At 36.1% G+C, this 16,288-nt stretch overlaps 4 protein-coding genes across 5 annotated transcripts in view; all 4 read right to left on the reverse strand.

Annotated features, from left to right (window-relative positions):
• Positions 1-3: 3 nt before the first annotated feature.
• On the reverse strand, positions 4-5,955 carry LOC132910478 (NPC intracellular cholesterol transporter 1-like). 2 transcript variants are annotated; one of them, XM_060966211.1, is made up of 10 exons: positions 4,939-5,955; positions 3,895-4,004; positions 3,572-3,818; positions 3,413-3,486; positions 2,865-3,312; positions 2,270-2,515; positions 1,849-2,151; positions 1,199-1,763; positions 613-1,095; positions 4-538 (listed from the first exon to the last, which is right to left on the reverse strand). In XM_060966211.1, exons 2-10 carry the CDS (start codon positions 3,993-3,995, stop codon positions 141-143), a joined length of 2,865 nt encoding a protein of 954 aa, XP_060822194.1. In that variant the 5' UTR covers positions 3,996-4,004; positions 4,939-5,955; the 3' UTR covers positions 4-140. The 2 variants fall into 2 exon arrangements, with proteins under 2 accessions (XP_060822194.1, XP_060822192.1); XM_060966209.1 differs by lacking the exon at positions 4,939-5,955 and adding an exon at positions 4,511-4,887.
• Positions 5,956-6,075: 120 nt separating this feature from the next.
• LOC132910484 (uncharacterized) lies at positions 6,076-8,465 on the reverse strand. Its single transcript, XM_060966220.1, has 2 exons — positions 7,523-8,465; positions 6,076-6,600 (listed from the first exon to the last, which is right to left on the reverse strand). The coding sequence occupies exons 1-2, from the start codon at positions 7,646-7,648 to the stop codon at positions 6,253-6,255; spliced, it is 474 nt and encodes a 157-aa protein (XP_060822203.1). The 5' UTR covers positions 7,649-8,465; the 3' UTR covers positions 6,076-6,252.
• Positions 8,466-8,571: 106 nt separating this feature from the next.
• LOC132910482 (PI-PLC X domain-containing protein 1-like) lies at positions 8,572-13,233 on the reverse strand. The gene is made up of 7 exons (XM_060966217.1): positions 12,718-13,233; positions 12,168-12,287; positions 11,871-12,044; positions 11,331-11,562; positions 10,683-11,033; positions 10,189-10,376; positions 8,572-9,675 (listed from the first exon to the last, which is right to left on the reverse strand). The coding sequence occupies exons 2-7, from the start codon at positions 12,217-12,219 to the stop codon at positions 9,314-9,316; spliced, it is 1,359 nt and encodes a 452-aa protein (XP_060822200.1). The 5' UTR covers positions 12,220-12,287; positions 12,718-13,233; the 3' UTR covers positions 8,572-9,313.
• Positions 13,234-14,506: 1,273 nt separating this feature from the next.
• The window catches only part of LOC132910481 (palmitoleoyl-protein carboxylesterase NOTUM), a 32,795-nt gene continuing 31,013 nt past the window's right edge, over positions 14,507-16,288 (reverse strand). Inside the window, exon 8 of the mRNA XM_060966216.1 lies at positions 14,507-16,061. Within this exon, the coding sequence (XP_060822199.1) occupies positions 15,724-16,061 (338 nt within the window). The 3' untranslated portion in view covers positions 14,507-15,723. The remainder of the gene's footprint in view (positions 16,062-16,288) is intronic.

Genomic DNA, 16,288 nt, shown 5'->3' on the forward strand with positions numbered 1-16,288 from the left:
CCGTTTTTAAGTTATCCGATCTTTATTATTATTATTTTTGTATAAATGTGTGATTAATAGTACGGATAGTGTAATAATTTTGTATGTTTATTGAACCAAAAATAAATATTATTGATAAAGAATCATCTTAGGCGTTCTGTTTAACCCTCCGTCTCTTTATTTAGGGGACTAGTGACGGTGTCGCCTGTATCCTCCACCTTCTCTGGAGATTCTGGTTCTTTGTGTGATCGTAGACTTCCTGGTCCAATGGTGCTTAATATAACAGGCAGAAGAAATAATCCGTGCCAGAGACCAAACAATATTACCAAAACAAAAATCTTTAAAAACGCATGGAATACATAACTGTCCGAGAATACCATCATGGAAAGTGCAAGTAACGTCGAGCCAGCACCGTATGCAACCGCTGCACCAATATACCTCACCGCGATATGTGCTCTTTTTGTACGATCTTCATTTCCGCTTACACTCGCAGCATTTATAAATGCGTGTGCAACGTGAGCAGCGTAATCCACACATAATCCAATGCCCAATTCCAATCCTGGAAAACAAGAATTAATATAGTGTTGACAAAATTATGCTACGTCGAAATTATCAAAGAAATTGATTACGCACCAATGCAAGATGCAATATCTATTGTCAAACCCCAAAAGTACATGAATCCGCAAACATCCAAAAGTGTAAGAAGTACGCATAAAAAGATCCAGAAACATGTCTGCAGCTCAGCGATCAGTAACCCTGTCATTCCCATAACACAAATCAAAGCCAAGAAAACATTACGCTGAACTTCTTGAGCGATTAGTTTATCAGTGACCCACAAGCTGAATACTTCGCTCCAGACTGTAACGAAACCATTGACTCCAGCATCATGTGCCACCTGCTTACTTTCATCCATCGCCGGAATCCATTGATGAGGACTATAGAATCGTTTAAAGATAAGATCTATAGTAGCTACTAAAATCGGTGCAGTACTTTCACCGCACGTTAAGCTTTTCTCAAAACGGAAATTCCGTTGATATTTGCCTCCATTTCGACTAAATAGGAACTTGGATAGATATTTTCGGAATTCCACGTCTTCTAGTATTTCATATCTTAAATCTGTTAATTAAAATATTTTATGTATATATATATTTATAAAATATATTATTGATTTGTTTCTTTTTGATTTATTATTGTTGTAATGATAAAAAATATTGTCAACCTTTTTGAAAATATTCCAAGACAAATTTGGCAAAATCACTGGGCCAAGAATTTATGCTTTGTATCGTTGATAAATTTCCAAATCTCTCAGCCAAATTTATTATCTTTGGAAACTCAGCGGTATAATTAAAATCTCCCATAAGAATCATTGCTTCGTAACCATGTGCGGGATATTGAGTGCGTCGTACGTCAATATATTTACTTAGATACGAATGGCTTGGTATAAACCAGCCTGGGTCAAACCATTGTTCCAATTTTAATGTACCCATAATTCCAGCCGATACTGTAACTATTGTTATTAATACTATCATTATCTTTCCGGGTTTTGTCAGAATTATATTTGAATATAATTTATTTATCAACTTGGCGGGAAGTTCTTCTTGCGGACTAGTGAATTTCTGTACAAAGTTTTCATGAACGATGCAAGGTAGTATCGAATTTCTTTTATTCTCGATTCGTCGGGCATCGACGGTAAAAAAGGCAACGTAAAACGTGACTTGAAATAAAAACGTCAGTAGCACTCCAACCGCCGCGTAAATACAGAATGATTGAAGGGATGGCAATATCTAGAATTACATATAAAATTTAATATATACACACACATACATACCTTTCATCTATGTAATAAGTTAAATGTCAATTCAATCTTACTGTGGATGCACCGATAATAAAGGCAACAACGTCAGTAAGAGAAGTAATAATAATAGCCGAGCCTGCATGTCCTAACATTAAAGCTATTCTTTCTTCTAATGGCTTATTCTGATTCAACTTGTGTGTATGTATTTCTTTCCAAGATGCCATTATTAAAAAATTATCGTCTATTCCGAGAGCCAACAACATAAAAGGTAAAGAAGTATGCACAGGTCCATACGAAATCCCAAGAGCAGAGCACACACTGATTGAAGCTATAAAGGCACCACCCACACACAAAAGACCGCCAATTGTGAGATAGACCTAGAGAAAATTGTATTTTGTAAGATTTAAAATTTGTGCTTCTCATAAAATCTTTTTATGAAGATTTACATTCATATTCCAACTTCTTATATCAAGGAAAGTTTAATATAGTACTCACTCTCCATTCCACCCAATTGTAATCCGAGAATATGACTAGAACGTAGAAAAACATTAAAATGAATCCTATTGATAATATACCAATATTTCCGAACATTGTTACAAATGTAACATCACCAAAGCTTCTACCAGCATCATACCAGATAGCTAATGTATTATTTACATCTTTTTCATTATTTAAAATCTTTGCATTTTCATGCAATATATCCAAATAGGATAGCTCCCACTGTAATACATCATCTGTTGCCTAGAAATAAAATGTTATTTTTATTCCAAACATTGTTATAATATATACGAAGCAAAATATATAGAATTTATATTGATTCTGTCAAAGATCTAAGATGTTATAAAATATATATTATAAATAATCTACTATTTTTTTTATCAAAAAAAGCGACATTTTAATGTTGATCTTGACAAAATCATTTCAAGAATAAAGCAAGGCCTAAATCATATAAAACATTTAAAGTATATGGTATATAATGTACACATTATAAGCTGTTTAGTAATAATATTTCTATAAGACTTTTGTAAATTCGAAACTATTTAAAACATTTAGAAATTATGATTTAGGCCTTTTTATAAACTTACCTTACCCAATCAGCTGTTCCAACATCGTTGCCAAAATTATTCATATCCACTTTTGAAAAGTTTACATTAACTGCCAATTGTGTTCTTACTGCTGTGGCTGAGATAATTTTACCCTCTTCATCTCTTGTTATACCACCCAATAATTCTGTAAAATTTAATGGATGACCCAATGTGGGACTAATTTTTATGGTGTTTATATCTTTAATAATATCCTCCTTAGTTTTATGGAGAATCACATTAGTATCATATTCCCATATATCCAAGATACTGCTTAAGAGGCAAGCTTTGGGCAAATTGTTTACTACATTACAATAGAGCTCAGGATTAACATGAACTGCAGGTTCAAATACAGTGTTATTAATTTGTTTGTCTGGTTCAATTTCAAAGAAATCATCATTCAGCAGTTGATCGCTGCGCTTTTCTCTATGTACAATACCTGATATGACAGGTACTCTATTCATTAAACAAAGAGAAATTAGTTTTGGTTTTTAGTAAATCTTATAGTATCCATAAAATAAAGCTTGTTCAATAACATGCACAGAAGAATGCTTACTTGAAACATACATCTGTCCATGCAATTTGATCAGAAGTTTGTACAGAAATGACCTCCTTTGTTATTCCATTTAGCTGAAAGAATTTAAACAAACTAAAATGTATATTACACGCATAGTGAAACCTTACTACAATAAAATATATAAGTAAAAGTAGGTACTCTTGCAAGAACTTCTGGTTCTAATACATCATCAGCAGTTAATATTATATTCTCCACTCTCAAACCCTGTTCAAATTGTTCGAACATCCATTCTGTGTCACGAACAAAATCAGAGTCCTGTGGAACCCATAATTTGATAGGATTTTTTTCTTGATGAAAAAAATATAAACCAGAAAGAGAAATTAATACTATCACAGTACTTCCAATTATCCATTTCAACGGTCGTCGAGCAATTCGCAACCCGAGTCTGAAAAAAGATACAAACTAAGTACGTGACAACAAAGAATTCTTATATTACTCAGAGGGCATATTATCAGACCTACCTATAGAAGAAATGTTCCACCACTTCTGACAAACGTTGTGGTATGCGTTGCAGAAAGCTTCGAAAAGACCGTTTGCGAACTATTCTCTCTTCTATCTCCATTTCTTTACGCTGAAATCGAATCACAGCACCATGATTTCTCTTCGAATCATGATCGAATTTTACGCGCAATAAGCGTAAACCTTATCGAATCACCTCAAAACGAATAATTCCGTTCGTAATCCGAAATTACGACTTTATAGTCAGTCCTTTGCAACGGGTGAAGGACAATGTATACCTAACCTCTAAATTTGGCGACCGATTAAGAGCACGAATAGATATAGAAATGAAAAGAAAAGTATATAATCAAGGATGAACACTTCCATTTGACGCAATTTCTGCACGGAACTTCTGTCTAACTCCGCGAACAATCGACTGTCACCATCCATAGTGAACCTTCTCAACTTATCCCTCGTTTCGCAACATCAGGTTACATCTGATAGACGTTACGCTATCAGCGCGCGTAACTATCGTCTAATGTAAATTATCATATGAGTGGACAACGGAATTGCATGCATCGATGGTTAATAAAAAGTATCTATTTAAAAGAAAAATTAAATTAAAAATTTGTATGTTACCGTTTCTATACACTGATTTTGTGTTTTAGTCCCAACGAGGTCTAGAAATGACCGTATGTACATATATACATTTATTTCTTTACCAAGTTTTTAGAACAAGGATTGACGTGTATACCGGTTTTGAATGAATAAACATTGCAAGAACTAAATTTTCCAAGAAATTGTAATGATGTAACCAATTAAGAAGATATTAAATTCAAGATGCAAATAATTTCTAGATTAGCTGTTAGGAGAACATTTATAAGAATAAATTATTAATAAGAATATATTACACTTTAAGTATATAAAAAATGAAGATATTAAAATGTCTAACAAAAATATTTGCATTGTTGCTTTGCATTATAATTTGCACTCTATTTCAGTATAGATGACTAACAACCTTCACAATTTCCATGTAATATGGAAAATTATAAGGGAAGAGAACTTACCAGGAGCACTACACGATTTCCACTGAGATCGATTCTTTAAAATATCACTCGTACTTCTTGCCAGTTGAGTCACGACTATGACGCTTTGCTCTACGAATCTGAACAGGTTGCACTCAAAATTAACTTAATAACTGACTATTGATCTCAAAGACGTAACATAACGAACACGTCATAATCTAGACAAGCTAAATACTTATCAATTAAATCCAATGATAACGAAGATATTGCACACCGAGGCAATGTTCGCTTTCAGTACGTTAGCAGTCGAAACTCGAATAAGCACGATAATCGCAGCTCTTATGTGCAGTTGCATGTGCACATGCTGTCTGTGAAATAATAACTATAATTAATTTCTTCTGCGGTTTCTTTCATGTCTAATTACGAATTAGTAATCAGAAGGGTGCACGACATATGTCTGATGAAGCGCAGTGCATTGTCTTAATTTCTCTGGCAAATAAATTAAAATAAAGTTACCATCTTAGTTCCATAAATGACAATATATATTCTGGTTTATCGGTTGTTAATTCATGCATTGAAAAAGTAGCATGACGAAGAGCACTGTAATTGGACTAGAACTGGAAATTGATAGATCGTTAGAAGAACTGGAGATTTGTTTTTGTAACGAGTATTGTGTAACATGCACCTTATTCGGATACTTCAAGAGATTTTATAATGTGCTAGAATCACGTTATTCTTTGTGTAGAAACTAAAGAAAACATCTTAAATTGTGACTGTGAAAAGAATTGGTTAAGAAGTTTACTTATCATTTGTGACGTTTTATAGACCAGATTTGCATTTTTGCTACTAGCTTGTGTTAATAATGAGAGTTATTGGACACTAATAGACACGTATTGAACACGGGGTCAAATACGCGCTGTACTTCTACATCAATTAAATAATTGTAAATTATTCGAATTGCATCTTTGTTGTGTTAAATAAATTAAATTACATAAATTAAATATTCTCTTTGACCTATTATATCAATATTTTCGTTTATTTATTTGCCTGTACGTAAAACGTCTATTAAAAACTGTTCATTGTGTCACGTATAAATGGTACAAATAACCCGAAATTCTTTCCCGAATATTTTACAAAAAAAATTTTCAATAAATACAAAATAAAATATGACACAAAAACTTTCTTTCATATTTTAATTTTATTAAAAAGACCTTTATAAACCGTACTAATGATAACGTCTACATGTACTGATTTACGCGACACGAGACACGTTGAACGCTGCAGCTACTTATCGTATCAAAATGCAACGATCACGTTTCTAGAACTGCAAGAAATACATATATTACTATACTGAGATCAATATGCGTAGTAAAACGCAGATACGACGGACATGTAAGTTAGAATGCAATGTTCCGCGGTGGACAGAATTGTTATGCAATAACGATGCAGGCCCACGAATTTAATGTAGAGCAACGTACGTAATATGCTAACTACTGCAAAAGCGGGTAAAATCAATCTAGCCATAGGAAACAGCGGTGACGTAGTCAGCCATATCGGTGTAATTAGCAGATAAGGGATTACAATTCCAAGATCGTGTTGATGTGCATTTCTGATGCGAACCACGTCCTCGTGACCGCCTCCAGTCGGACATAAAATTATGTCGGTACCTGTGAACCACATTTTGTCCTCCTTGCTGTGAATCACCTGTGAAAAATCGATTAAAACAACGCGTTCCAATTATGGACTTATAAATATTATTACGTTAAAAAAAATCTATTATCAATAATCTCTCCTTCGATAATCAGACTACACTTCTTGCCAAGAACATAAATACGTATGTAAACAAGTGCTTGAGTACGTTCGGAACTACTTCCGTCACGATAAGCGGCGTGGCGTAATATAAATAATGGTATGATCAAAAGTATTTCGTGTTTTTATTGATGTCAATTAAGAACATTGAAATGTTTAAATGTATGTTAACTCTGATTTGTCTGTTAGGTAATTTTGATAAGACAGGAAATATGTATTTTATAACATTCGATAACGAAAAATCTCAAGAGATAGCAGTGTATCTTGAATATACTTCGTCATACACATACAGACGCAGAAAAGATATTAGGTGGGGCAATATTTACACTATAATTCTTATCCTCATAGCTACGATATTCAAGGTCAAACGTTATTGATTTCTTAAATCCATTAATCAGTTGACATTTAGCATTGGTATACAAGTGATGATTTTGAGAGATTAAATTTAATCATATATTTCTATAATAACATTAATCTTTATCATGATATATTTTCATGATGTAGGAAAATATATATAATGAATTTCCTACAATAGTAAATGTAGAATACTGGTTTAGGAAAAATAACACTGAATTAAATTATCTTTTTGATTTTTAAAAATCTTGAAAATTATTTCCATGATTGTCAGCCAGCCATCCATGTAAACATAATACAATTTAGTTTCGACACACATATAGAAGATTAGGAATAAAGAAATTATTACGTCGAAGAGATTGAGATTCCGGTTAAGAGATTATAAACCACCAGACAGATTTTTTATTGATATCTAATGCTAGATCAAAATAAGGATTACATAAGGAAAATAAGGATATTTTACCCGTCTGGCGGCTCGCATTCGCCCAGTTAACCACGTCAGGACGTTCATCTTCAGAATGAGAACGCATGACCACCAAACGTAAACGACCCACAGCTCTTTCACCTCGTTCGTAAGATTGTTCTCCATTGTTTCACGTTAGCCGTTCAGCTGGCTTCGTACCGAGAAAGAAAACGCGAAGAATGGTCGACGTAGCTCGTTGTTTCCTTAACGTTTCATTCATCTCATTGCGTGCACCATTCCGTATCTCGACGAGCAAGAAGGGGACTATTTATCAGTGTCGTGATAAAGCTACGATAATAGCGGTCAACGAACGACGGAGATAAATAAACACAAAAAAGAAAGAAGAAAAAAGAAAGAGTAAGAATGTACCAAAGTATCGAAACACGAGGCGTATTTCAAAGTTAGTATGAACGCGAGTACGCGAGTGGAAAGTCGGTTAAACGAGAGGAATCGACGGATGGAGCCGTGTTAAAATTCACTTCGCATGGATTCGTTGTCGTTCGCTGCTACCAGACGACTGACTACCTCGAAAACCGGTGTCCCGAACGTGATCTCGCTTTCTACAGTCCCATTTGGAAGTCAAATCGATGCGCGCCACGCTGATTCTTCGCTGGAGCACGTTTCGGAAACGTCGCGGCATTTGTTTCGAACGAACTCGTTTATTTTCCTCGGTGGAAACACGGCCGCGTTAAAAAGTTCGGGAATTGTAGGACACGTGGTTCGTGCAGCAAGTTTCCGCCGTTGAATTGAATAGCTTCGTGCTGACACGATGCTGAGAAATGCGAGTTTGTAAAGTTTTCGTGTTATGTGAGATTGGCTTGATGATTTTTGGAAGTGTGAAACGTTGATTGAGCAAACGTATAGCGAACTCTACATATTCTTTTTGTTTGAAATCTTGAGAATATTAAATATAGTGATAGGAACTATCAAAAGTATCCGGTTATTATATAGGTTTGTTATATCGTTGAGTTGAATTTTGGAAAATAAAATTTTGTTTGTTAGCTCAACCAAAACATTTTGACCGCCACTATAAGAGAGAAAAGCATGTCTTCTCGTTAGTACATGTATTGATACTTCCATTTAAGAGCTTTTAATGTACATGTCTCTTACAACAGTTATCCTAAGATCCTTTATCACGGTCAATCGATGAATCCGATCTACTAAGAAACCATTAGTCAGTAATTTATAATTCCTTAAAAAGAAATTACTGCCGGTTTTATCCCTTTAACCCCTAAGCATTTCTATTCTTCCTTATACTTCATCCTTCTCGATCTTTCGCATTTCAAAGATAATTATCAGTTTAAATAATTCAAATAAATTTAATAAAAACCTATATTTTTCTGAATATTTTCATAGAATGCTCTATCGAATAATAAATTTCAAAATCTTTTCGCTAGAAATGGCTTAGGAAACTTATTGCAAAAAATAATTCGATTAGTTATTGTATTTTTAATTATTAGGTTGTCCGAAAAGTTTCTTTCGTTTCATAAGGTGATAATAGATGAACAACAATTTCTGTTTTATATTATTTTATTGAATTAGCTATGATCCATTTCGTTCTATTTTTATTATGTTCGTGCATAATTGAATAAACTAATATAAAACAAAAAATATTGTGCGTCTATTATTTCCTTATAAAACGAAAGAAACTTTTCGGACAACCTAATAGAATTAGAATCATTTCTAAAGGAAGTTCGAAAAACTTCACATAATCCGCACTTTTCCTCCCACCAAGAAAATAACATCTAATTAAAGTGAAATCTTCGTAGAGTATGCGAATTTACTGTCACGTTACAAACGCCACTGGGCGATGTTGCTCTTCTTAATGTTCGCCTGTATCGACACGTCGATCAGATTATTTCCGAGGAAGAAATCCGTCGCGACGATGTTCGTTTCTTTCCACCATTCCTCTTGAAACTTGTATGTGAGATTTCTGTTCACCGAGTCGGCCATCTGCCGCAGTCCGCCGGATAAATTGAAGATTATGTCTAGCGGATACGGTGTTAATTCCGCCATCACCGCCCACAATGGATTTTGACTGTTCCGGGATTTCTTTGGACCCATGATAACTTTCTCCAGATATTTGAACAGCCCTTCCACCGTTTGTTGATTGCCCCAGGCTTGAGACATCGTTGGCCACAGCCAGTCGTATTCTAGAATAAAATTGATTTACAAATACGATTCCCGAAATAAAATTGAAATGATATTGAAAATAAGAACGAGTACTGTGCACATTATATTTCTAAAATCCTCTTCTTGGATATTTAAATAATATAAAGTATATGTATAATATATATACAGTGTATGTTAAAATAAAATACCTGATAAACTAAATACAGTTGGCTGAAAAGGTATTACCTGAATATTTTATACTAAAGTATAATTTTTCGCAATATATTCTATTTTATTTTGAAAATATTGAACAACTAATGTTGAAAAGAATAATAAATATTCGTAAAGAATAGATTTCCTGTAGTCTCTCTTCTTTAGTATTTTATAATTTTTGATAAAATGTTCTAAATATCTAACATGGTCAAGTGCTTTTATGACCAACTGTATAAAATTCAAGTAAAATTAGAACTTTCATTAGGTCAATTTTTATATCTGGATGAATCTGCATATTGACCTAGGTAATTTCATTGGACGGAGGTTGATAGTAAATTTACCATTAACGGTGTGCTTGTCGCCGTAGCAAATTATCAAGCGTTTCCCTCCGGTCCAAATATCATTCAAGGTCGGACCCAGACCTTCGACCCCTCTATCGGGTTTTAGAATCAAGCCTTCGAATTCTCGCAAGAGGATCATGGCCAATCGACGATGCCTACTCGGTCTATCCTCAAATCCCACGGGAAATCTAAAAGTAACACAATTCCATGTTGAACATCGTTTCCCTCCAACTATAAAGTATGCAGTTATTCTACTATATAAATATCGCCAAATATTATTCCAATTTTTCCTCAATTCTTATCCTACAATAAGGTCATACATGACTTTGGGACAAAAATTTCCTTTCAATTGTTAAATACAAGATATAAATATATTGACCTATTGCACACAATTTCATAGTCATTTGAAATCAATTTTCATCACGAGCACCCAATTGTTCTCTCGGTATTATTGATCCGTAAGTTGACAGTGTTGCATTATATCGCCAATTTACCTATGAAAATCCATGATGACCACTTCTCCCCTAGCGACGTTCAAAAAGTTTCTCACGTCTTTGATGATGGCCGAGAGAGGGGTGATCCGGATGACATCATGATTGATCCAGAATCTGCTTATGTGATTGCCCTCTTCGATGGCAGTGCCGTTCGGAATTGACGGATAATAACCAACCCTGATGTCTAGATACCTTATACCATGCACTAATTGTGTCCATATATCGCGATCCTGTGTCAAGAGGTATCTTTGAAACGCGTCCCGCCTCGTCAGGTCACCGTGCTTGTAACATCCGGAATTATGCGTCCCGGGTATCATTAAACTTCCTATCGGAAGCCTTCCTAATTGCCTCCTAAAAACAAAGCAAATATTTTTTATACAAATTTTCGTAAAGGAAGATATTCTTTCTTAATAAGGTTTATTGAGAAGAAAATCTTCCAGTAATGTTTATTAGAAAAAATTTCGCAATGATATTTTTGCTGGAAATTAAAGAAAATGATTTTAGTACAATTTGAAAAAATAGATTCTTAATTTTAATTTCATATAAATTTTCTTAATGAAGAAATATTCTTTCCGGATAATGTTTATTGGCAAATGAAGAAATTAATTTGAATAATGTTTGGAAACTTATGGAACATAAGTATATTACCTCAAGTCGTACATCCATGTTGGCCAGATTTGTAAGCAGGAACTGGTAAGGATGACTCCATCCTTGTAAAGGGCAGCATGGTGTTTCAGGCAATGTGGACCAGGAAGCGTCGCGCCATCCTTGGTATCCCATCCACCCGGAAGTGGTGGACGACCCACGGTGATATTCGTTCGATAGTAACCGCGTGGATATTGCAGCGAAGTCAAAGTCAGCTTAGGCTTCACCGTTTTATCTGGAAGCGCGATGTCGATGGTTGCGTCGACCGATATCGAAATGGTTACTTTTGAATTTTAAACTTCGATGAAATTGAAGAAAATACACGCTTTTGTTCGCTTGAATGATTCGTGTAGCTTCTTTTGAATAAATTCATGACATATGACGCATGTAAAAAAATAATTGCCATAGAAATGGAAAATAAAAGTTATCGAAGATGAAGAAAGGAGCATAACGAAACTATAGATTAATTAGCATCGATAAGACAGGATTTAATCCTTGAATCACGAGTTACGACGTTCAAGAGAAGCAAACAAAACTTATTACTATGTGCTGGGTCAGCAGTGAACACCTTGATGGTATCTGGGTATCCTGTGCCCGATGGACAATCGAGATCCCAATTTACTTCGAGCTCAGCGTCGACCACCTTGTCGCTGGCAGCGATTGGTCTCCACAATGAGGAGACTGTCAACCATACTTTTCCGCATTGTGCTGCCAATGCTAAAATCACGAGTGTTATCGTCAGCAATCTTTATCGATCGAATTATACGATTCAAGCTATTAAGAATATTGCAAGTGTAATTCGAGAAGCACAGGAGTCAGAAAACTTAGATTTACCCTCACCGATATCGCAAAATAAATGAAGAAGCAGCAATATTACACCCTTCAGCATCATCGAGTGATGCTATTTTATCCAAGCTTCCCGTATAAACCGTACTCCAACGTTCAGCGTCAAAGATTTACCTATATTTATAAATAAGGACAAAAATTCAATTATAAAAATAATCGAAGTTATGAACCTCTTGACGAAGGTTCCTATAGAACTAGATAATTTAATTCAACAATAAGCGAATATGTGGATTTTTTATTTAAAACATGAAACTCTTTTTACAATATCAACTTTTACAGTGTTCTGAGTCTAGCTACCGACTACTAGAATATCTTATTACTTAAATGAATCAAAAGTTTGACAAGGGTCATTTTTGTTACGAGTTCATCAATTTCTTTTATTTTTTAGTATAACTATACCGTATCGATTTCAAATTATGATTTCCACGAAGTCCAATACCACTCGAATAACCAAAATCGAAACGAAAAAAGAAGACAATAAAAAGCGAGATGAAAATACGAAAAAGCCGAATCCGAACAGCAGAGCAACAGCAAAAGCACTTACACGTAGCGCGCACACTCCGCGAGCCACTTCCGACGCAGCGAGTCGATCGCCAGGAGTCCCTCGAGTCCTGGTTCTCCTTGCTTCTCGATGGCCGATCGAGCATTCAGTCGCGCTTCGTTGCCCGCCCACGGAAGCGTCGCCGCTTTCCCGCGTCGCTTTCTTGGCCTGCAGCTTTTCAAGGCGATCGCAAACCGCTCGATCGGCTCATCGTCCGGCGCGCCAAGCGAACAGCGATCGATTCACGGAGTACCGTACGCCGTACAAAGCGACACAATGAAAGAGAAGAATAGGAATCGATCGCTCGTTATCCTGCTGGTCCAACCGATCCGGTCGTCTGGAGACAGTCCAGTGACTGAACGATAGACAACCGAACGACCCGTAACCGGACCAGTTTAATATAGAACCCGCTCGCTTATGGGACATTCAAGCACATTGTGCCATCCTTCCATCACTTCCTCGGACACGTCAATTGCTCGGTGGGGACCACTAGGCTGTCCTCGTCGCCCGTCCGATGGAACGTGTTCCGTTTTTCTCTGTCCACCGTTCGATCATCCTATCGACTGCCATCCAACCATCGGGGGTCAGACCCGGTCTGACCCGCCGGCATTAAACACCATTTCCTGCGTATGCCGTGGAATATATAGTTTCGAGACAACGACTACGGAGGGAGGGCGAACAGATCGGAGTACGCGCCGGGCACCAAGCATCGACGGATCCCGGTTCACCGGGGTTTGGGGACGGATTCTGATTCTACATTGAATTATCACCCTCGCTCGTGGCTGAACAAGCGGGGAGGAAGGGACAGCAGTCGTGAGAGCTAACAGGATGATGATTAGGTACAGGTGCAGCCAACGAGGCGACTCGATTTATCGTTACTCCACGTTCGATGATGTTTACCGAGCACCGACTATGTATCCTTGGTGTGTATATTCAAGCCATAGGCTTCTCTCGAAACTGTTTATCATTCGCCGTATGTGTTTTTCGGATAATTTTGGACGAACGGGAAGATTCGATTTAGTGGAAATTAATTTCTTTTTTTGGATTGTATTCATTGGTGTAGAATGGTTGACATAGAATTACAAAGATTGTTATATGATAGAATATCATGTTTTGCCTGCACTGTTCTGGTTATACGTAAATGGTTTAGTATTTCGCAGAAATATACACATGAATGGTTAAATAGTTCATTCATTTGTTCGATACCGTGAATTTTAGAAAATTAAACGTGTTTTAAAATTGTAGTCAATGAATTAGATTCTCTGACACGTTTTTATCGAAATTCTTTCTGTCTTAATAATTAGTAGGTAGTACATGTATTCTGCTACTTTTTACGTAAACTCTGATTATAATTCAATTATGTATTATTGACTTTTTCCATACTAGAGTTTATTAAAATATCTTCAACAAATGGCTTGAAATGTTACCTAAAAAATATATATGTGCCTCTATTTTAAACTCTTGTCAAAGAACAAAAACGTGAATGCTATTCGATGTGAAAATTCTATTTCTGCCATTCAGCCATGTCGATGTTCTACGTACAAAGAAACGAAGCGATTGATTAAATGGTACACGCAATAAAATAAAAAACTCTATAACTCGTTTAGTATAACAGATATACAATTTATTTACAGTCTCACGCGGGTACAAAATAACAATGATTTGTATGACGGACGCAAAGGCGAGGACAGAGCGTCAAAGAGGATTGATATCGATTGCAACGCGCGAAAAATAAATTAAACGCTTAGAAGAATTTTTCTCGTCTTGATCGTCGCATTTCTTTCTCTCGCCCTAAATAAATAATTAATTAATCCTACAGAGAAGTATGTATATTACAGTGCCTGGGTACAATTAGATACAATGACCCGCGGCTTCTTTCTATGCGCGCGCGCGCGTACGCGTTAACCCAACTCCTTAATTACTCTTGTCGCGTTAAACTCTTCTAATCGGCGTTTACAGTACAGAGAAGGACGTTAATACGATTTGATTCGTTGAGGTAGATAATTTAATCAGTCTATGAAGCTGCTTTGTCGGTCGGTTTGCTCGTTATTGGCATCAATTCGCAAAACTCGGTTCCGGCGCATTCTATTGAATCGAACTGAACGTTAACTTTCAGTTGAGCCCTAGCTGGACATTGAATGCGGCACGACCATAAGCCGGCAGTATTAATACTGAGCGTCTCCAGTTCGAACTTCTTCGGTATACGTGTAACTGTTTCGATATTCCTCGGAAATGGCATTACTCAGTTCGTTCGAGCTTTCACAAAAGTTCCTCGATCTTGATCAGTCTATCAATAGTATACAAACAACTTTATTTAATTTATCATACCAGAAACTATAATTCAGAAGATCGTTCTGCGAATATGCTGCTTTCTATCTGACCAGGTACAAACGTTGAAGAGGGAAGGATGTTTTGGTAAATTGAACGTCAAGCCTCATGGCTGATCAGCGATCGCGTCACCGCGAAGGCGAGTGAATTAATTCGTAACATGATTATATGCCCGTTTACTTTACCTACAACCTATCAAATAAATTAAATTACTCGGCTACTCGCGAGGTTGGTGTGAATTACACGCTTCACACGCAAGGACGAACGACGAAAATTGTTTAAAGAAATTGTCGTTGAATTAAGTAACTTGCTAGAAGATGAATTCGACCATCAAATATAATCAATTCGATTCCTCTAACGAAAATTCTAAATATTTCATAGAAACTCTAACGAATACTTATGTACAATTTAATTCAAATTTAATGATGTTAAAATTGTTTCAAGAGTCTGAAAAAATTAAAACAAAAAGCTATGTTCTCTTCCAGAGACGCATTAAACGCCTCGTTTCCTTTCAGTCTCTTCTTTTCTAAAGAAGATTCCCAAGGAAATGTTCATCTTTATCGAACAATGAAAGAAAATGACGGTCGATAAAAGTGCAAATTAAAGTCTTATTTTCTTCTCCATCAACATCGTCATTTTCTATTGTTCTTCGTATGGAATGTATCTTCTTAATGCGACGAGTTAGTTCGCTCGTTGCGTAAGAAGATTTAACAGTTCGTCGTGATCCATACTGTTCAACGTTTGTATATCGATACCCAACGCGTTCGCCACGCTCTTCATATCGAGGCCGAAGCTCTTCAACAGCTCGATGAAGTCCATTTCCTCGCCGGTGAACGGGTTGTGCAGCTTTGGGCAGCTGTGATTACACTGCGGCCAAGTGCAACGTTCGATTAACCGGAAGTGGCAGCCCTGGACACACTTCCGTTTGCCAGATGGTATCACCGAGCGCTGCGGTCTGGTACCGTTGAACATGCCTGTATGGTTGCTGTCGTTGTTCTGCTTGTTACCCTTCCGACGACCTAAAATTTCAACGAATTTCAGATGATCCATTTCTTCCTCAAATATGTACATTTTTCGACGAATACGATAAAAGAAATGGACAACGAAGAAAATGTAAATCGTCTTCGGATTAAATAATCTGAAAAAATTTCCACGTAAGGAGCTAATTTGTTGGGGGAGATATGTTAATAATTATGCTCAAGCATAGAATTTTTGCCACATAAAAAATTAATTTGTTAGAAGGGTT

Source organism: Bombus pascuorum, chromosome 9 (assembly GCF_905332965.1).
Source record: "Bombus pascuorum chromosome 9, iyBomPasc1.1, whole genome shotgun sequence".
Classification (NCBI taxonomy): domain Eukaryota; kingdom Metazoa; phylum Arthropoda; class Insecta; order Hymenoptera; family Apidae; genus Bombus; species Bombus pascuorum.